The sequence below is a fragment of the Muntiacus reevesi genome, chromosome 7 (genome assembly GCF_963930625.1).
Source record: "Muntiacus reevesi chromosome 7, mMunRee1.1, whole genome shotgun sequence".
In the NCBI taxonomy this organism is placed as follows: domain Eukaryota; kingdom Metazoa; phylum Chordata; class Mammalia; order Artiodactyla; family Cervidae; genus Muntiacus; species Muntiacus reevesi.
This window is the reverse complement of record NC_089255.1, coordinates 82,964,224-82,982,976: the sequence shown is the minus strand read 5'-3', so window position 1 is coordinate 82,982,976 and position 18,753 is coordinate 82,964,224. Positions and strand designations below refer to the sequence as shown.

The window sequence follows — 18,753 nt, the reverse complement described above, 5'->3', positions numbered from 1 at the left end:
CTAAATACAAAGAACTCTAGGCGTCGTAGACAGTCTGTCAGATTTCTCTGTTGCAATCATCTGTTATGAGCTCGTTGTCTGAGATCGTTCCTCGTTCCAGTGCTGTCCAGCTTTCTCATTAGACAAAACAAGTAATTGATTTGGTGGGTTCTGCTTTCCTTCTTCTCACAGATGAAGGTCAGCTCTATGCCTTTGGATCTGACTATTATGGCTGCATGGGGGTGGACAAGGTTGCTGGCCCTGAAGTCTTAGAACCCATGCAGCTGGACTTCTTCCTGAGCAATCCAGTGGAGCAGGTCTCCTGTGGAGATAATCATGTGGTGGTTCTGACACGAAACAAAGACGTCTACTCTTGGGGCTGTGGTGAATATGGTATGTGCTACCTTGACACTCTCCACTTATTCCCAGGGGCACAGCCTGACTTCAAGCTTGTGCACCTCTAAGCCTGTCATGCAGCCTCTATTTAAGTGTTAATTTAGTAAAAGAGAATCTTACAGAACATTTTCATTGGGATGGGAGCCCTCACATTAATGATTTTCTTTCTCATGTGTGTCTCAGGACGACTGGGTTTGGATTCAGAAGAGGATTACTACACACCACAAAAGGTAAAATCAGAGGCAGCTTCTTCTTAGAGCCTGTCTAGGTCACACAGCGTCCAGTAATAAGTCCTCCTTCCCTGCCGCCTCCTATCGAGGTGTTTATTTCTGAAATATTCCCTATCTGGGAGATTGACAATCCAGGATTCCTAATTTAGCACTCTATGGTCTTATCATCTGACTAAACCACGAAAAGTGGAGAAATTATGTAGCCACTGTGGACACTCTGGAGTCACGGCTTGCTCATCAGTCAGCACTGCATGCAATCAGCATGTCCACTGAAAAAGTCACATCAAGCTAAACACACACTGTGTGGGAAGATGCTGGAATGCAATATGCTATCCTTTCACCTGGCACAGCCATTTCCCTTCCTCCTTCCACAACTACACACCAGATGAAGTAGTTGTTTGTATTTAGGGGTCATATTGTATGAAGCATAATACCTAATTCTTCAGCACTGTGGAAGCTTGCTCTGTCAGAGCTGGCATGGGAGCGGAAACCAGCTGAGGGAGAGCACGGTCATGTTCCCACCCTAGAACACAGGCTCGCCCCCTGGAAGGTTGACTGTAATCAGCTATACCTTTCACTATGAATGATGTTTGTTTACATTTTAAAAATTAACTAATTTATCTGGGGGACCATTCTCACTGAGTAGAATTCATAGCTATTCCTCTTCACCTGAAAAGGCTGTAGTATTGTTAGAAGGTTTGAGTTTTCAGGTTTCACAGGTACACCCATCATGTCCCCCACCATCCTCCAGCCCTGTCTAGTTAGCTACAGAGGGATATGAGCCTTCAGATATCTTGGCTGCTGCCTCAGTCCTTGGTCATCTCATTTATTATATGACTGGGACTCCACAGGGCTGAGTTCTTCTGTAACCATCATGAGATGTTGTATCTCAGAGGACTAAATCAGTAATAGATTGAAGCTTCTCCTTCCCCAGTGTTTTCTGAGAAGTGTTCTTAAGTAGTAACTAAGTACCTGTTGCTGAAACTTTGACAGGAGCTATCTGTTTAGTCAACCTGCAGTTGCCTCTTTATTATAAAACTTAAGCTCCTTATTGAAAACAGCAGCCTCTAAGTTCAGTTCAGTTCAGTTCAGTTGCTCAGTCGTGTCCAACTCTTTGCGACCCCATGAACCACAGCACAGTCTATCACCAACTCCCGGAGTTGACTTAAACTCATGTCTATCGAGTCGGTGACGCCATCCAGCCATCTCATCCTCTGTCGTCCCCTTCTCCTCCTGCCCCCAATCCCTCCCAGCATCAGGGTCTTTTCCAGTGAGTCATCCCATCACATCAGGTGGCCAAAGTAATGGAGTTTCAGCTTCAGCATCAGTCCTTCCAATGAACACCCAGGACTGATCTCCTTCAGAATGGACTGGTTGGATCTCCTTGCAGTCCAAGGGACTCTCAGGAGTCTTCTCCAACACCACAGTACAAAAGCATCAATTCTTTGGCGCTCAGCTTTCTTCACAGTCCAACTCTCATATCCATACATGACCACTGGAAAAACCATAGCCTTGACTAGACAGACCTTTGTTGACAAAACAATGTCTCTGCTTTTTAACATGCTGTCTAGGTTGGTCATAACTTTCCTTCCAAGGAGTAAGCGTCTTTTAATTTCATGGCTGCAGTCATCATCTGCAGTGATTTTGGAGCCCAAAAATATAAAGTCAGCCACTGTTTCCCCATCTATTTGCCATGAAGTGATGGGACCAGATGCCATGATCTTAGTTTTCTGAATGTTGAGCTTTAAGTCAGCTTTCTCGCTCTCCTCTTTCACTTTCATCAAGAGGCTCTTTACTTCTTCACTTTCTGCCATAAGGGTGGTGTCATCTGCATATCTGAGGTTATTGATATTTCTCCCGGCAGTCTTGATTCCAGCTTGTGCTTCCTCCAGCCCAGCATTTCTCATGATGTACTCTGCATTTAAGCTAAATAAGCAGGGTGACAATATACAGCCTTGACGTACTCCTTTTCCTATTTGGAATCAGTCTGTTGTTCCGTGTCCAGTTCTAACTGTTGCTTCCTGACCTCCATACAGGTTTCTCAAAAGGCAGGTCAGGTGGTCTGGTATTCCCATCTCTTTCAGAATTTTCCACAGTTTATTGTGACCCACACAGTCAAAGGCTCCGGCATAGTCAATAAAGCAGAAATAGATGTTTTTCTGGAACTCTCTTGCTTTTTCGATGATCCAGCGGATGTTGGCAATTTGATCTCTGGTTCCTCTGCCTTTTCTAAAACCAGCTTGAACATCTGGAAGTTCATGGTTCATGTATTCCTGAAGCCTGGCTTGGAGAATTTTGAGCATTCCTTTACTAGCGTGTGGGATGAGTGCAGCTGTGCCGTAGTTTGAGCATTCTTTGGCATTGCCTTTCTTTGGGATTGGAATGAAAACTGACCTTTTCCAGTCCTGTGGCCACTGTTGAGTTTTCCAAGTTTGCTGGCATATTGAGTACAGCACTTTCACAGCGTCATCTTTCAGGATTTGAAGTAGCTCAACTGGTATTCCATCACCTCCACTAGCTTTGTTTGTAGTGATGCTTCCTAAGGCCCCCTTGACTTCACATTCCAGGATGTCTGGCTCTAGGTGAGTGATCATACCATCGTGATTATGTGGGTCATGAAGATCTTTTTTGTACAGTTCTTCTGTGTATTCTTGCCACCTCTTCTTAATATCTTCTGCGTCTATTAGGTCCTTACCATTTCTGTCCTTTATTGTGCCCATCTTTGCATGCAGTGTTCCCTTGGTATCTTTAATTTTCTTGAAGAGATCTCTAGTCTTTCCCATTCTTTTGTTTGCTTCTATTTCTTTGCATTGATCGCTGAGGAAGGCTTTCTTATCTCACTTTGCTATTCTTTGGAACTCTGCATTCAAAAGGGCATATCTTTCTTTTTCTCTTTTGCTTTTTGCTTCCCTTCTTTTCACAGCTATTTGTAAGGCCTCCTGAGACAACCATTTGGTTTTTTGCATTTCTTTTTCTTGGGCATGGTCTTGATTCCTGTCTCGTGTACAGTATCACAAACTTCCATCCATAGTTCATGCACTCTGTCAGATCTAGTCACTTAAATCTATTTCTCACTTGCACTGTATAGTCATAAGGGATTGATTTATTTCATACCTGAGTGGTCTAGTGGTTTTCTCCACTTTCTTCAATTTCAGTCTGAATTTGGCAATAAGGAGTTCATGATCTGAGCCACAGTCAGTTCTTGGTCTTGTTTTTGCTGTCTCTATAGAGCTTCTCCATCTTTGGCTGCAAAGAATATAATCAATCTGAGTTTGGTGTCGACCATCTGGTGATGTCCATGTATAGAGTCTTCTCTTGTGTTGTTGGAAGAAGGTGTTTGCTATGACCCGTGCCTTCTCTTGGCAGAACTCTATTAACCTTTGCCCTGCTTCATTCTGTACTCCAAGGTCAAATTTGCCTGTTACTTCAGGTATTTCTTGACTTCCTACTTTTGCATTCCAGTCCCCTGTAATGAAAAGGACATCTTTTTTGGGTTGCAAATCTGAAGAGCATAGAGCAACCTTTACTTCCCTGTAGTCATTCTGCTAAATGCAGAACATCACAGTTTTGAAAGAATTTGAGGATTTTTTCCTAATACAGGTTATGTTGGGGAGATTTCTTTTTTTTTTTTTCTAATTTGTTTTTTTCTTGCAGGTGGATGTTCCCAAGGCCTTAATTATTGTCACGGTTCAGTGTGGCTGTGATGGGACTTTTCTGCTGACCCAGTCAGGCAAAGTGTTAGCCTGTGGACTCAATGAGTTCAACAAACTGGGTCTGAATCAGTGCATGTCTGGAATCATCAACCATGAAGTGAGTACCCCATTTGGTATCCTAAATAAACCATCAGAACCTCTCTAGGTTGAAATTTCTTTGGAAATGCCATTATTGATTTGTGACCACTTAAGAATAAAGTGAGGATCTCCACAGATACTATGTCCAGCAAAGGTAGCCAGCCACAAAAGAGTACATACTATATGATGCCCATTATTTGAAGTTTGTGTGTGCTAAGTCTCTTTAATCGTGTCCGACTCTTTGCGACCCCGTGGACTGTATGTAGCCCACCAGGTTCCTCTGTCCATGAGCTTCTTCAGGCAAGAATACTGGAATGGATTGCCATGCCCTCCCCCAAGGTATCTTCCTGACCCAGGGATGAAACCCACATCTTTGACATCCCCTGCATTGGCAGGCAGATTCTTTACCACTAGTGCCACCTGGAAAGCCCACTGATGCCCACTGTTTGAAGTTTAAAGGCAAAATTAACTTATTATGGCAAAAGTCAAAATAGTGGTTACTTCCGGGAGGAGGGGTATAGGCATTAAGAGAAAAGGTCGGAGAACCCTAGGATGGTGGCAATGGTCTGTATCTTGGTCTGGGTCATTTTTATGTTTATATACCTGTAGAAAAATGTATCAAGCTGTACAGTATTGTACAGTACCTTATAGCTCAATAAATTAATGGGCTATAAACAATCAAGTGACGGAATTCAGTTTCTACCTTGTCCCTGAAATATAAACACAGGAAAATTAACATTGTGAAAAGAAACATTTTCCCATGTATCACCTCCAAGGAGAGTTTTTAAGATAACTCTCAAATCACTGATCCTATACAGGCTTATTAAATGTAATTACTGTTACCTCCTTCAAGCATGTCATAAAATGCACCTCTAATATTACGCCCTAGTCCCCTCTTTGTGGTAGTATGAGTTTTCGTCCTTTTCTAAAGAATCGTATTAAGAGACAAGTTTGCTGACTCAGTGGGAAAGAATGGAATTAATTTTAAGCAATCTCTGTTTTAAAGTAGTGATTGTGAAATGGGAGAGTACAGATTTGGAGCAGGTCTTGGGAGAGTGTCTATGTAGTTTGAAAAGACATATTGAGAATTAACATTACTTGATTTGGGTTTTGTTATTGAATTGTATTGTGAAATTTTAAACTTACATGATAAGACTTGTTTTTATGCTAATTTAAGGGGACGTGGGTTTTAACAGGTTGAGAACTTTGTAGGTAAAATTAGGTCACAGTAAACTGATAGCTTAATAGGCTAGAGAGAATCTTCAAGATTCTTTAATTCCTTGCCCTGCTTTTGTTAGCTATGCAAAGTGTATAACCAAGACAGATGTGAATGATTTTGTCCTTATATAGATGCCTTCTGAGATGGAGAGTTCATGTATGCATACCCTAATGCAGTCATGAAATTAAAAGATGCTTACTCCTTGGAAGGAAAGTTATGACCAACCTAGATAGCATATTAAAAAGCAGAGACATTACTTTGCCAACAAAGGTCCATCTGGTCAAGGCTATGGTTTTTCCAGTGGTCATGTATGGATGTGAGAGTTGGACTGTGAAGAAAGCTGAGCACCAAAGAATTGATGCTTTTGAACTGTGGTGTTGGAGAAGACTTTTGAGTGTCCCTTGGACTGCAAGGAGATAAATCCTGGGTGTTCATTGGAAGGACTGATATCAAAGCTGAAACTCCAATACTTTGACCACCTCATGCAAAGAGTTGACCCATTGAAAAAGACCCTGATGCTGGGAGGGATTGGGGGCAGGAGGAGAAGGGGACGACCGAGGATGAGATGGCTGGATGGCATCACCAACTCGATGGGCATGAGTTTGAGTAAACTCCGGGAGTTTGTGATGGACAGGGAGGCCTGGTGTGCTGTGGTTCATGGGGTCGCAAAGAGTTGGACACGACTGAGCAACTGAACTGAACTGAACTGAATTTAGGAATTTAAAACTTTTGTTGTCAGAAAGTCCAGTCTCATACTGAATTCTGATTACATATTGAACTTATTTCTTTTTTTATTCTGTTAGAGATGAAAGGTTACCTGGTACCTTCTTAATAATATGATTTGCTTGAAAGTCCTTTTGGTCACCCTAACAATATTTTCAGCCTATTTTCCCTCCATTTTTCACCTAATGAGTCTTTGCTTATCTTGTTCCAGGCATACCACGAAGTTCCCTACACCACCTCCTTTACCTTGGCCAAGCAGTTATCCTTTTATAAGATCCGTACAATCGCCCCAGGCAAGACTCACACTGCTGCTATTGATGGTGAGTTGATTTACAACTGTGTGCACAGGCCTTAGAATTTTAGGTTCTTTTATTCTATCAAGTAGTAGCTCTTCTTAACTAAGTGTATGTTCTCCTTATTTCCCCTCTCATCAAGTATTATCTTATTAACAACTTGGGCGTTCAAGTAAATGTTTTGTTGGTAATCATTACAAATGTATAATGAATACATTTCTTAAGGAAAATGCCATACCTGTAATTTCTGGCAACTACTGTCTCTAATTAGCACCATCTGTAAGTTTTCTTTTTTTTTTTTTTTTTTTTTTTTTTTGTAAGTTTTCTTATAAAAATTATAAGTTTCTTATAAAACTCTCTTATAAAAGGCATTGCCAAAGAATGCTCAAACTACGGCACAGCTGCACTCATCCCACACGCTAGTAAAGGAATGCTCAAAATTCTCCAAGCCAGGCTTCAGGAATACATGAACCATGAACTTCCAGATGTTCAAGCTGGTTTTAGAAAAGGCAGAGGAACCAGAGATCAAATTGCCAACATCCGCTGGATCATCGAAAAAGCAAGAGAGTTCCAGAAAAACATCTATTTCTGCTTTATTGACTATGCCGGAGCCTTTGACTGTGTGGGTCACAATAAACTGTGGAAAATTCTGAAAGAGATGGGAATACCAGACCACCTGACCTGCCTTTTGAGAAACCTGTATGGAGGTCAGGAAGCAACAGTTAGAACTGGACACGGAACAACAGACTGATTCCAAATAGGAAAAGGAGTACGTCAAGGCTGTATATTGTCACCCTGCTTATTTAGCTTAAATGCAGAGTACATCATGAGAAATGCTGGGCTGGAGGAAGCACAAGCTGGAATCAAGACTGCCGAGAGAAATATCAATAACCTCAGATATGCAGATGACACCACCCTTATGGCAGAAAGTGAAGAAGTAAAGAGCCTCTTAATGAAAGTGAAAGAGGAGAGCGAGAAAGCTGACTTAAAGCTCAACATTCAGAAAACTAAGATCATGGCATCTGGTCCCATCACTTCATGGCAAATAGATGGGGAAACAGTGGCTGACTTTATATTTTTGGGCTCCAAAATCACTGCAGATGGTGATTGCAGCCATGAAGTTAAAAGACGCTTACTCCTTGGAAGGAAAGTTATGACCAACCTAGACAGCATGTTAAAAAGCAGAGACATTGTTTTGTCAACAAAGGTCTGTCTAGTCAAGGCTATGGTTTTTCCAGTGGTCATGTATGGATATGAGAGTTGGACTGTGAAGAAAGCTGAGCGCCGAAGAATTGATGCTTTTGTACTGTGGTGTTGGAGAAGACTCTTGAGAGTCCCTTGGACTGCAAGGAGATCCAACCAGTCCATTCTGAAGGAGATCAGTCCTGGGTGTTCATTGGAAGGACTGATGCTGAAGCTGAAACTCCATTACTTTGGCCACCTGATGTGATGGGATGACTCACTGGAAAAGACCCTGATGCTGGGAGGGATTGGGGGCAGGAGGAGAAGGGGACGACAGAGGATGAGATGGCTGGATGGCATCACCTACTCGATAGACATGAGTTTGAGTCAACTCCGGGAGTTGGCAATGGACAGGGAGGCCTGGTGTGCTGTGATTGATGGGGTTGCAAAGAGTCGGATATGAATGAGCGACTGAATTGAACGGAGACGTTTTCTAAGTTAAATAGTACCCATTTTCCACCTTTAAAGTAGAGTATATAGGGCTTCCCTGGTGGCTCAGTGGTAAAGAATCTGCCTGCCAATGCAGGGGACCCAGTTTCCATACCTAGTTTAAGAAGATCCCACATGCCATGGAGCAGCTAAGCCTGTGCAACACAGCTACTGAGCCTGTGCTCTAGAACCTGGGATCTGCAACTACTGTGTTATAGGTGTTGTGTGTAGGTGTAGGTGTTGAAGCCTACACACCCTAGCACCTGTGCTGCACAAGAGAAGCCACGGCAATGAGAAGCCCGCACACTGCAACTAGAGAGTAACCCCCACTCGCCACAGCTAGAGAAAAAGCCATTGCAGCAATGAAGACCCAGCACAGCCAAAAATAAATACGATTTTTTTTTTAAAGAATACATAATATTGAGTCATTCCCTGTGTCTAATAGGTCATAGTTCCCCTAACTGCCCTAGGTCTGAGATTGTATGGGAGTTTATACTTGTATATTCTTAATAACCAAAAGCTAGTCTGTTGGGACTCTGCATTGTCTGCCTTTTCTCTGTTTCATGACCCATTTGTATCTGGTTATTTATTTTTGCTTCTATCTCAGAACGAGGCCGGCTACTGACCTTTGGCTGCAACAAGTGTGGACAGCTGGGCGTTGGAAATTATAAGAAACGTCTAGGAATCAACCTGTTGCGGGGACCCTTAGGTGGAAAGCAAGTGATCAGAGTCTCCTGCGGTGATGAGTTTACCATTGCTGCTACTGATGGTGAGTCTGTTCACATTACTTCAAGCTTGCTGGACAGATGTGTATACTTTAATTTTTGGGTGTGAAAGAGGTGGACTGGCCATGTATAACTGGGTCATATGTTTACTTTTTTATTTGTGTTAAATTGGTGGTTATGTTTTTATGCTTGTGGAGCCTCATTAACTTTTCATGTGTCCAACATAGTGATTGTTGTAAAAAGGTTAGATTTCTAGGAAATGGCAAGTTAGTACCCTTAAATTCCTGGGTTTTTTTACTTTTACTTTTTTGGCACAATGTTTTAAGAATTATCAAATACTTATATGTATACCTTGCCCAGCACAATGTTGGTTCCAATAAATGTTGGCTGAGTAGCTAGAGAGATGAATGTGTGTGCGCGCCTGTGTGCTCAGTCTTGTCCAACTCTTTGTGACCCACCAGACTGTAGCCCACCAGGCTCCTCTGTCCATGGGATTCTCCAGGCAAGAATACTGCAGTGGGTTGCCATTTCCTGACTCCAGGGATCTTCCTGACCCAGGAGTCGAACCTGTCTCTTGTGTCTCCTGCATTGGGGCAGATTCTTTACCACTGGTGCCACCTGGCTAGAGAGGAGAACATCATGATTTGACCTTGCTCCTAGGTTGGGGTCACTCCACTGCGGTGATGTCCTTAGGGATTGCTAAAACTTGAAAGGCTGTATACCGTTTCTCTCTCAACTTTCTGAGTTGGTCTAATGGGATTTTCTTGTTTCCTTTCAGCTATTTCTTCTCCTCAGCATCTTCTTGCTGTTACTTCTGCTGCCCTTTACTCCCTTTCCTCTTTCTTCTGCTTCTTTTTTTCTGTCTTCCTGTATCACCTTGATTTTTGTAGCCATTTCTTTTCTGGTGAATGGTGAGCAGCAAAACACATTTCATTTTCTTATCTTTTGACTCTTTTTTTACTGTTGCTCATGCTCAGAGATGTCTTTGTTTTCTTTCAGTCTGCGCCTGCTATTTATACGGAGGAATCCAGCAATAGTGTCAGATAAGTGATCTGTTACCATACTTAAGGAAGTGAACCAGCCTTGAGAGTTGTTTGTCTCAAAACAAGGGGTTTTAGGGAACAGACTGGTTAGTTCATGCTAGATAACTGCAAATGTTAGAAATAGAATGAGTGTGTCATTGAGAATTAAAAATACTATAGCAAGTTCAGTAGCACTTTCTGACAGGGCCTTAGAGAGGGAATGTTTTTTCAGTAGATGTGTACTTCTCAGGTTAAACCTCAGAATGATGAGTTTAGAATTAGCTTCTGTGACTGGGCATATTGCCTACTGATGTTTGTTCCTCTGCTTCTCTGAATTGTACTTGATCGCCTCACTCCCATGGCAGACATCAACTGTGTGCCTACTATGCTCCAGATCCTCTTTTAGACTCTGGGAATATGGAAGTGAGTTTCAGTAAAAATAGAACTGTGATCCAGCAATTCCATGCCTGGGCTTATCTCCAAATAAAAGGAAAGGAGTAATTCAAAAATATACATGCACCCCAGTGTTCATAGCAACACTATTTACAATACTCAAGACATGGAAGCAACATAAGTATCCTCCAAAAGATGACTGGATAAGGAAGATATGATATACATGTACAACGAATGGGATATTACTCAGCCATTAAAAAGAATGAAATACTGTCATTTACAACAACGTATATGGACCTAGAGGGTATTACGTTTAGTGAATAAGTCAGAGGAAGACAAACACTCTATATTAGCACTTATATGTGAAATTCAAAAATAAAACAAATGGATGAGTATAACAAAACATAAGCAAACTCACAGAGAGAGTGAGAACAAACTAGTAGTTACCAGTGGGGAGGAAGACGTGGGGAAGAGCAATATAGGGGCATGGGATTAAGAAACACAAACTGCTATGTATAAAAAATAAGCACCAAGGATGTATTGCATAGCATAGGAACATATAACTATTCTTTTATAGTAAATTTAAGTGGAATATAATCTATAAAACTATTGAGTCACTATGTTGTACATCTGAAACTAATAAAATATTATAAATCAACTATACTTAAATTTTAAAAAAAGTCTTAGTTGCTCTTCTCAGGGAATTCATAGTCTAGTAGGGTAGGGGAGATGTACATATAAACAGATTAGTGCAGTCAGGTAGGTTCACTGCTGTGATTGCAGTGTCCGGCTCTAAAGTTTGAAGTGTCCAGGGCTCAATCCTTCCCTCCCTTCATTTTCTGAGTGAGGTTATTACCTTAAATCCTCCCTTGTACACTGATAGCTTTATATTACCATCCCTGACTCCCGGACTCACTAATTCAACCGCCTCTTGACTTAGAATGTCTAAAGATAAGGTGGCTTTATAGCCCAGTCTTCCCAGATTGGTCCTGATTCATGCCTATTGTCTGAGCTTAATCGTTAATAGCACCCCCTTTTCATTAAAAATGTCCTGATTTGGATAAGAGGTAATGAACATCTCAAACAAATTTACTATATTCCAGAACAAATTTCTGATTTTTTGTTCAAATCAGTTCTTCCTGCAGCCTTCCTGTTTTGGAAAACAGCACCTCTGTCCTACACCTCACATTCCATCCATTAGCAAATTCTATAGATTATCTTTGAATATATCCAACCACTTCACTACTACATCATTCATTACTACAGCTGATCTCCCTACTTCCACCCTTGGGCCCCTGCAGTCTGTTCTCCTCATGGTAGCCTGGGGGATCCTTTTAAATACCTACTGTTAAGTATCTCTACTGGTCTCCTATCTCAAACAATAAAAACTAAAGTCATTGCAGTGGCCCACGTGACCCAGACTTCAGTCACCTCTTGATCTCTTCTGTAGCCACTGTCCACTCCTTTACTTTGCTCCAACTGCAGAGGACTTCTTGCTCTGTGTATGTGATACTCACCTTACCTACATGGAGCTATGTACTTAGCTGTTTTCTCTGCCTGGAAAGCTCTTCCCCTGGATAGACGTGGTTCCCTCTCACTTCAGGAGGTCTGCTCAGGTATCAGCAAGCACTTCTCCGACTACACTATCTAAAGAAATGATACTCCACTGTTATGGTTTATTTCCACTTTTCTTTATTGTTGATCTTCCTGCAAAGCACTTAATACTACCTAAAGTAATTAGTCAGTCTCTCCCCACTGGAAGGTCAGTTTCACAAGGGCAGCGACTTTGCTTTGTTCACTGCTGTCTTCCCAGCACCTCAAGCAGTGCCTGTCATGAAGTAGATGCCCAATAAATACTTGAATGGATGACCAAAAATGTTGAATGAGTGAATGAATGGATGGCAGTATGTAGAAGCAATGGTCATTTTTACCTTGGTGGCATCAGAAATTGTTTAGGCTTTATACAAGGGAATAAATAGGGGCGAAAAATCTTTTTAGCTCTAGAACATTAAGGTGGGGAATCCAAAAGAGTTCGGAAGCCAGTGTTCTGTTCAACTTTCTGCTATTTATTTTTTACAGATAATCACATTTTTGCCTGGGGCAATGGTGGTAATGGTCGCTTGGCAATGACACCCACAGAGAGACCCCACGGCTCAGATATCTGCACTTCATGGCCTCGGCCCATCTTTGGATCTTTGCATCATGTCCCAGACCTGTCTTGCCGAGGCTGGCACACCATTCTCATTGTTGGTAAGGGTTCCACTTGTTGGTTAGGATGGCTTTGACAGAGGATAGACCCACACCTAAGTTACTGAGGGTCACACCCTTGCAAACAAAAGTGTCCTAAAGAAAAGAAACTACTTCTGTGATCTAACAGTGATCAGGTGGTAGGAACAGACCATTATTTCCTGAGCTTTGTCACTTGCCAACTCATGTAAACTTTGGACTCTGCCCCCTTAACATAGAATTTGTTACTTCTGGTCGTCCACTAATTAGATTATCTGTAATCATGCTTTTGTGAGAAACATTCAGTACACCTTTAAAAAGAAACTAAACCATAACTGTTTTCTGCATAAAGATTCCTTTGTTATGAACTAAATTATAAAGGCCTGTGTAAAGGTCTACAAGTTCATTGTTTTAGGTCAGTGGTTCTCAACCTTGGCTGCACATTAGAATCCCTTGAGTTTTTAGAAATCCCATTGTCCTGACCAATTAGATCGGAACCTCTGGGTTGGGACTAGGCATTGCTACTTTCTAAAGCTTCCCAGCTAATTCCAAAGAATAATTAAGGTGGAGAATTGCTACTTCACACAGTGATTATAGTTAGAGTTGCTAGTGGTGCTTGGCTTCTAATATTTATATCTAAAATAGTAATTAGTTGTCTGGTGTGAGAGATAGCAGTTATCTCCTAGATTAAGTCCCTGTCCAAGTCTTGTCACTTTTCCTGCCTCTGGCTGTAAACAATGCTTACCTACTGAATATTTTTCCTCAGAGAAAGTATTGAATTCTAAGACCATCCGTTCCAATAGCAGTGGCTTATCCATCGGAACTGGTAAGTAGCGGTATCTCAGGTTCCAGTGGTTTTCTCAGGTGCGAGTCTTTGGGTTGAATTCCATGCAGTCTCCCCAAAAAAAGGAAATAGGAAATATCTTTGGGAAATGAGGAGCACAGTGATCAAGAGGGAAGAGCATATTTTGGTAGATTTCACAATAGATTATGACTTTTACTTTGTGGTCAGGGGGAGAGTACATCTTTGCCACCACACATGTGGGAGTAATTACGTGGCTAGCCCAACATTGTAATGTGACTTATGTACTGTTCCTTTCCTTAGAATGCTAGGGGCCGTATGTTCTGTCCACCCTTTACTTGTATGGTGTTCCCAGGGGTGTTCCAATCTGTAGAAATAGTCCTTCAAAACAAGCCCTCAGAATTAAAAGTTGACTTAACTTTCACTGTGGTCAGGAAAATCAGCCTGAAAGTCTCTAATACTTTTCCTTTGGCTGCTTTCTTCATGGTTCCCTTATTTAGGGCCTTCCTGGGAAACTGAATCTGTGTTCCTTTTGGTTTTCCATTTGCTAGAGTACCTATAGTCCTTGATGTCTCAAAACTGGATATTTTGTGGAATCAAAACAGATAAAGACCCAGAATGAAAGCAAATTAATCCTCCAAAAAGACAGCTGCAAATCTGATCCAGACTTGTTAAACTCTAGTTGACATAAACAGGCATCATACCTATTATTAGTTTTCTTTAGTAACTCATTGCTCAGCATCTGTTTTGTCCATATTAATATCTGTTACAAATGATAAAGTATCTTTTTGCTAAACACAGCTGTTCTGTTACAGCTTTATTTTACTGGAACAGTATTTAAAGAAAAAGCATAAGATTAAAAGCACATGTCCGTTATCTGGAAGATGTAAACTCCGTAAGAGCAGGGGTTTTTGTCTTTTTTCTTCAATAATTTTATCCACATTGCCTAGAAGAGTGCCTGGCAAATGGTATTATAATTAGTAAGTGTTTGTTGATTGAATGTGTTATAACCATCCAGTGGAATATTATATGTGTTAAAATGAACAACATCCACACATATTTCCATAATGTGAAATGTAGAAAGCAAGTTGCAGCAGTCTACATGCCTTTTTGTAAAGTTTAAATACAAACAGAATAAATAATATATTGTATAAGGATACATAAGTGTGTGATAAAGTTTTTTTTTCCTCAAGAAGAAATGAAAAATACAAAATTAATCAGAGTAGTTATATCTAGGTAGGACGCCAGAGAAGGAAGGAATTCACAAGGTAGATAGAGCAATATCCTTGTTCAGTCCTGTCCTATAACTCTTTCTGCAGCAGTGGGGATGTTATGTATCTGTGCTGTCCAGTGTAATAGCCACCAGTCACATGTGGCTGCCGAGCACTTAAAAGTGCCTCTTGTGACTGAAGAACTGAATTTTTAATCCTGTTTAAATTTAAATAACAAAATATGGCTAATAGCCACCATATTGGAAAGTAATTGTACTTTCACATAGTAGATTCATATATGTTCATTTTGTTAGGCATCAAAACTTATACATGTTAGAAATAGTCTTATGTATATGTCAATGGTAATATAACTTTTACTTTTTGTAATATACTTTTTTTTAAAGCCATTAAGACAAAAAAGCAAGCTTCAGAGATTATTTTGGCAGCCACAGTTCTGCCGCTTTCACACGAGCACAGTGAGGCACAGTGCAGTCCTCAAACCAAGTTAGCTGGCCGTCATGAATAAGTAACCCTTTACATTTAACTTGAGAAGATCCTGTGCAATGCTTTTTTTGTTGTTTTTTGGCAAATTTCTTAGTTATATTTTTCTTTGGCCCACTTGAAAATTCAGTTTCATTTCCTGTCTGTGCATCAGCTCATCTTCATTAAAGGTAACTTAGAATCTGCTGCGCGACATGGAAGCACCAGCCGTCGCAGTTTTTGTTTGTGTTTGTTGTTATTGTGCTTCGTTGCTGTTGTGTCCAACTCTTTTGCAGTCCCAGGGACTGACCCGCCAGGCTCCTCTATCCTTGGGATTTCCCAGGCAAGAATACTAGAGTGGACTGCCATTTCCTTCTCTAGGAGATCTTCCTGACACGTTCTTTACTACTGAGCCACCTGGGAAGCCCTCATATTTTTTAAATTCTTATAGATAGTCATTAAAGAATTTGATGAATTTAATGTTGAGGACTTCTCTATTCAATTGTTTTCCCAGAAAGGGAATTAATGGTGAGTTTATCTGGCAACTTTAAGAGGTGTTTGGCTCAAATGTGAAAAATCTTTTGTATTCAATATATAAGATGAACCTCTATGGAGGATGTTGGAGTCTGAACATTTAAGGTGTGGATGCAGTGGTTGGGGTCAGTATTCAGTAATCCTGTAGAACACTGATAATCTGCTGAACATAAATATAAGCAAGTTTGGAAAGTAGAAGTGAATACTGTCATAAAGATCCTGATGCACAATACCTTGTGTAAAAAACTAGAAATTTAGTCCCAGGTATCTGACTTACACCGTTGCTGTTCCACTTCACATGACTCTAGGAAACTCTCCAGGGCTTGGTGGGGCTGTCAGCTGGTAAATATTGCTGCATAGCAAAGCTCTCTATTTCTGTGCTGTGTATCTGTCAGTGGTTCAGAGCTCCAGCCCAGGAGGTGGCAGCGGTGGCGGAAGAGAAGAAGAGGACAGTCAGCAGGAATCTGAAACTCCTGATCCAAGTGGAGGCTTCCGAGGAACAATGGAAGCAGACCGAGGCATGGAAGGTCTCGTCAGTCCCACCGAGGCCATGCGGATCAGCAGTGGGGCCAGCAGCTCCTGTCCTGGCTGGCTTCGAAAGGTAGTTCCTTTGGTGACGGGAACTCTGTAGGGACTAGAAGGATCTCTGTTTCCCATGTCCTGCTCAAGTGCTTTGCAGCAGGCATCTAGTTTTCTGATTTCTACCTGAGCCGAAATCATCAAATCTCTAATCCTTTTTCTTCCTGACAAGAAAAGATAAGGTGGTCTCATACCTGTATTACTTAAGTGAATGGAAATTAATGTAACCTTCCTTGAAAGAAGTGTTTGTAATGCATGTGTGCAAAGATTAAACTTGTAGATTTTGTACTGTGGTTCATAGAAGTAGGATATTGGGGTCGTTGGAATGCCTTACAGTAGAAAAATGCCTTAGCAGTGGTTACCTGTGAGTGATGGAATTACTGGTGATTTTTATCATATCCCTTTGCCTGTCTACATTTGCATATTTTCTACAGTCAATATTTATAGTTAAGGACTTCCACGGCAGTCCAGTGGTTGAGACTTTGCCTTCCAAAGCAGGGGGTACAAGTTCGATCCCTGACTGGGGAGTTAAGATCCCACATGCCTAGTGACAGAAACAGTATTGTAACAAATTCAGTGAAAAGACTTTACAAATGGTTGACATTAAAAAAGAAGAGCTTCTTAAAAAAAATTGTAATTAAGAGAAATTTTAAATTTTTTACCCCCCTCCCAACAAAAAAGGGAACCTGTAGATGTAAAGCCCCCTCTGTAATAATATTAAACTTGATAGCTACTTAGGAATGTGAATGAAAGAAGCGGCACACAGTTCTGTCTAAACCTTTAGCAGCCTGGCAGTTAGAGCCTGGGAAGCACCTTAGAGCTTCCCAGCTTACTGAATAGCCTTTGTTGACTGAGTGTGTTGAGGCATCACACTGAGTATCAAAAAGTGTTCTTGAATTTGAATTCCCTTCACTATCAGCTCCTCAGAGGGACTGGCAGGATGTTGACTGACAGGGCAAACCGTGTTGTAACCACAGCTGTCCTGCTCCGCTAGAGGGTGCCGATGACACGTCAGAGTGAAAGGTATAGCAGGGAAGGAATTCGGATGAAAGGGAATGGCTCAGAACTGATGAGGTACTTTCTCTCATACATAGGAGCTGGAAAATGCAGAATTCATCCCTATGCCTGACAGCCCATCTCCCCTAAGTGCAGCTTTTTCAGAATCTGAGAAAGATACTCTACCATATGACGAGCTACAAGGACTCAAGATGGCTTCCGAAGAGCCTTTGGAACACAAGCCCCCAGCAGGAGCCTGGGTAACTGAGCTTTTGCCTTAAAATCAAGACTAGATAAACAGTGGCTGTAAGCTCCGCCCCATTCTCCTGGCCTCCCTGCCTCCCCTTCTAGCTTCACTGTCTCCCAGCTGCCCAGCATCAGTTCACACTGTCTGTTCAGTAGTGCTTAAAGCCTCTATGCAAGGCTAAACTGACCTCTGTGGATAGTATTTACCCTTTCGTATTTCTGACAGGCCCACACCTTTCGATTCCAGATGACTGTCTTTCTTTTCTGCCTTCAGTTGAGTTCAGTTCAGTCGCTCAGTCTTGTCCGACTCTTTGCAACCCCATGGACTGCAGCATGCCAGGCTTCCCTGTCCGTCACCAACTCCCGGAGCTTGCTCAAACTCATGTCCATAGAGTTAGTGATGCCATCCAACCATCTCATCCTCTGTCATCTCCTTCTCCTCCTGCCTTCAATCTTTCCCAGCATCAGGGTCTTTTCAAATGAGTCAGTTCTTCGCATCATGTGGCCAAAGTATTCACCAAAATATTTCAGCTTCAGCATCAGTCCTTCCAGTGGAAATTCAGGACTGATTTTCTTTAGGATGGACTGGTTGGATTTCCTTGCAGTCCAAGGGACTCTCACGAGTCTTCTCCAACACCACAGTTCAAAAGCATCAATTCTTCACTGCTCAGCTTTCTTTATAGTCCAACTCTCACATCCATACATGACTACTGGAAAAACAGCCTTGACTAGATGAACCTTTGTTGGCAAAGAATGTCTCTGCTTTTTAATATGCTGTCTAGGTTGTCATAGCTTTTCTTCCAAGGAGCAAGTGTCTTTTCATTTCATGGCTGCAGTCACCATCTGCGGTGATTTGGGAATCCCCAAAAATAAAGTCTCTCACTGTTTCCATTGTTTCCCCATCTATTTGCCATGAAGTGATAGGTCCAGGTGCCATCACTTTAGTTCTCTGAATGTTGAGTTTTAAGCCAACTTTTTCACTCTCCTCTCTCACTTTCATCAAGAGGCTCTTTAGTTCTTCTTTGCTTTCTGCCGTAAGGGTGGTGTCATCTGCATATCTGAGGTTATTGATATTTCTCCTGGCAATCTTGATTCCAGCTTGCACTTCATCCAGCCCAGTGTTTCTCATGATGTACTCTGCACATAAGTTAAATAAGCAGGGTGACAATATACAGCCTTGGAGTACTCTTTTCCTGATTTGGAACCAGTCTGTTGTTCCATGTCCAGTTCTAACCAT

At 41.6% G+C, this 18,753-nt stretch overlaps 1 protein-coding gene across 1 annotated transcript in view; it reads left to right on the top strand.

Moving 5' to 3' along the window:
- The window catches only part of NEK9 (NIMA related kinase 9), a 41,038-nt gene that overhangs the window by 17,010 nt on the left and 5,275 nt on the right, over positions 1-18,753 (top strand). Inside the window, exons 12-20 of the mRNA XM_065941459.1 lie at positions 172-372; positions 559-605; positions 4,260-4,415; positions 6,550-6,658; positions 8,910-9,071; positions 12,522-12,692; positions 13,435-13,494; positions 16,091-16,296; positions 17,369-17,530. Of these exons, the coding sequence (XP_065797531.1) occupies positions 172-372; positions 559-605; positions 4,260-4,415; positions 6,550-6,658; positions 8,910-9,071; positions 12,522-12,692; positions 13,435-13,494; positions 16,091-16,296; positions 17,369-17,530 (1,274 nt within the window). The remainder of the gene's footprint in view (positions 1-171; positions 373-558; positions 606-4,259; positions 4,416-6,549; positions 6,659-8,909; positions 9,072-12,521; positions 12,693-13,434; positions 13,495-16,090; positions 16,297-17,368; positions 17,531-18,753) is intronic.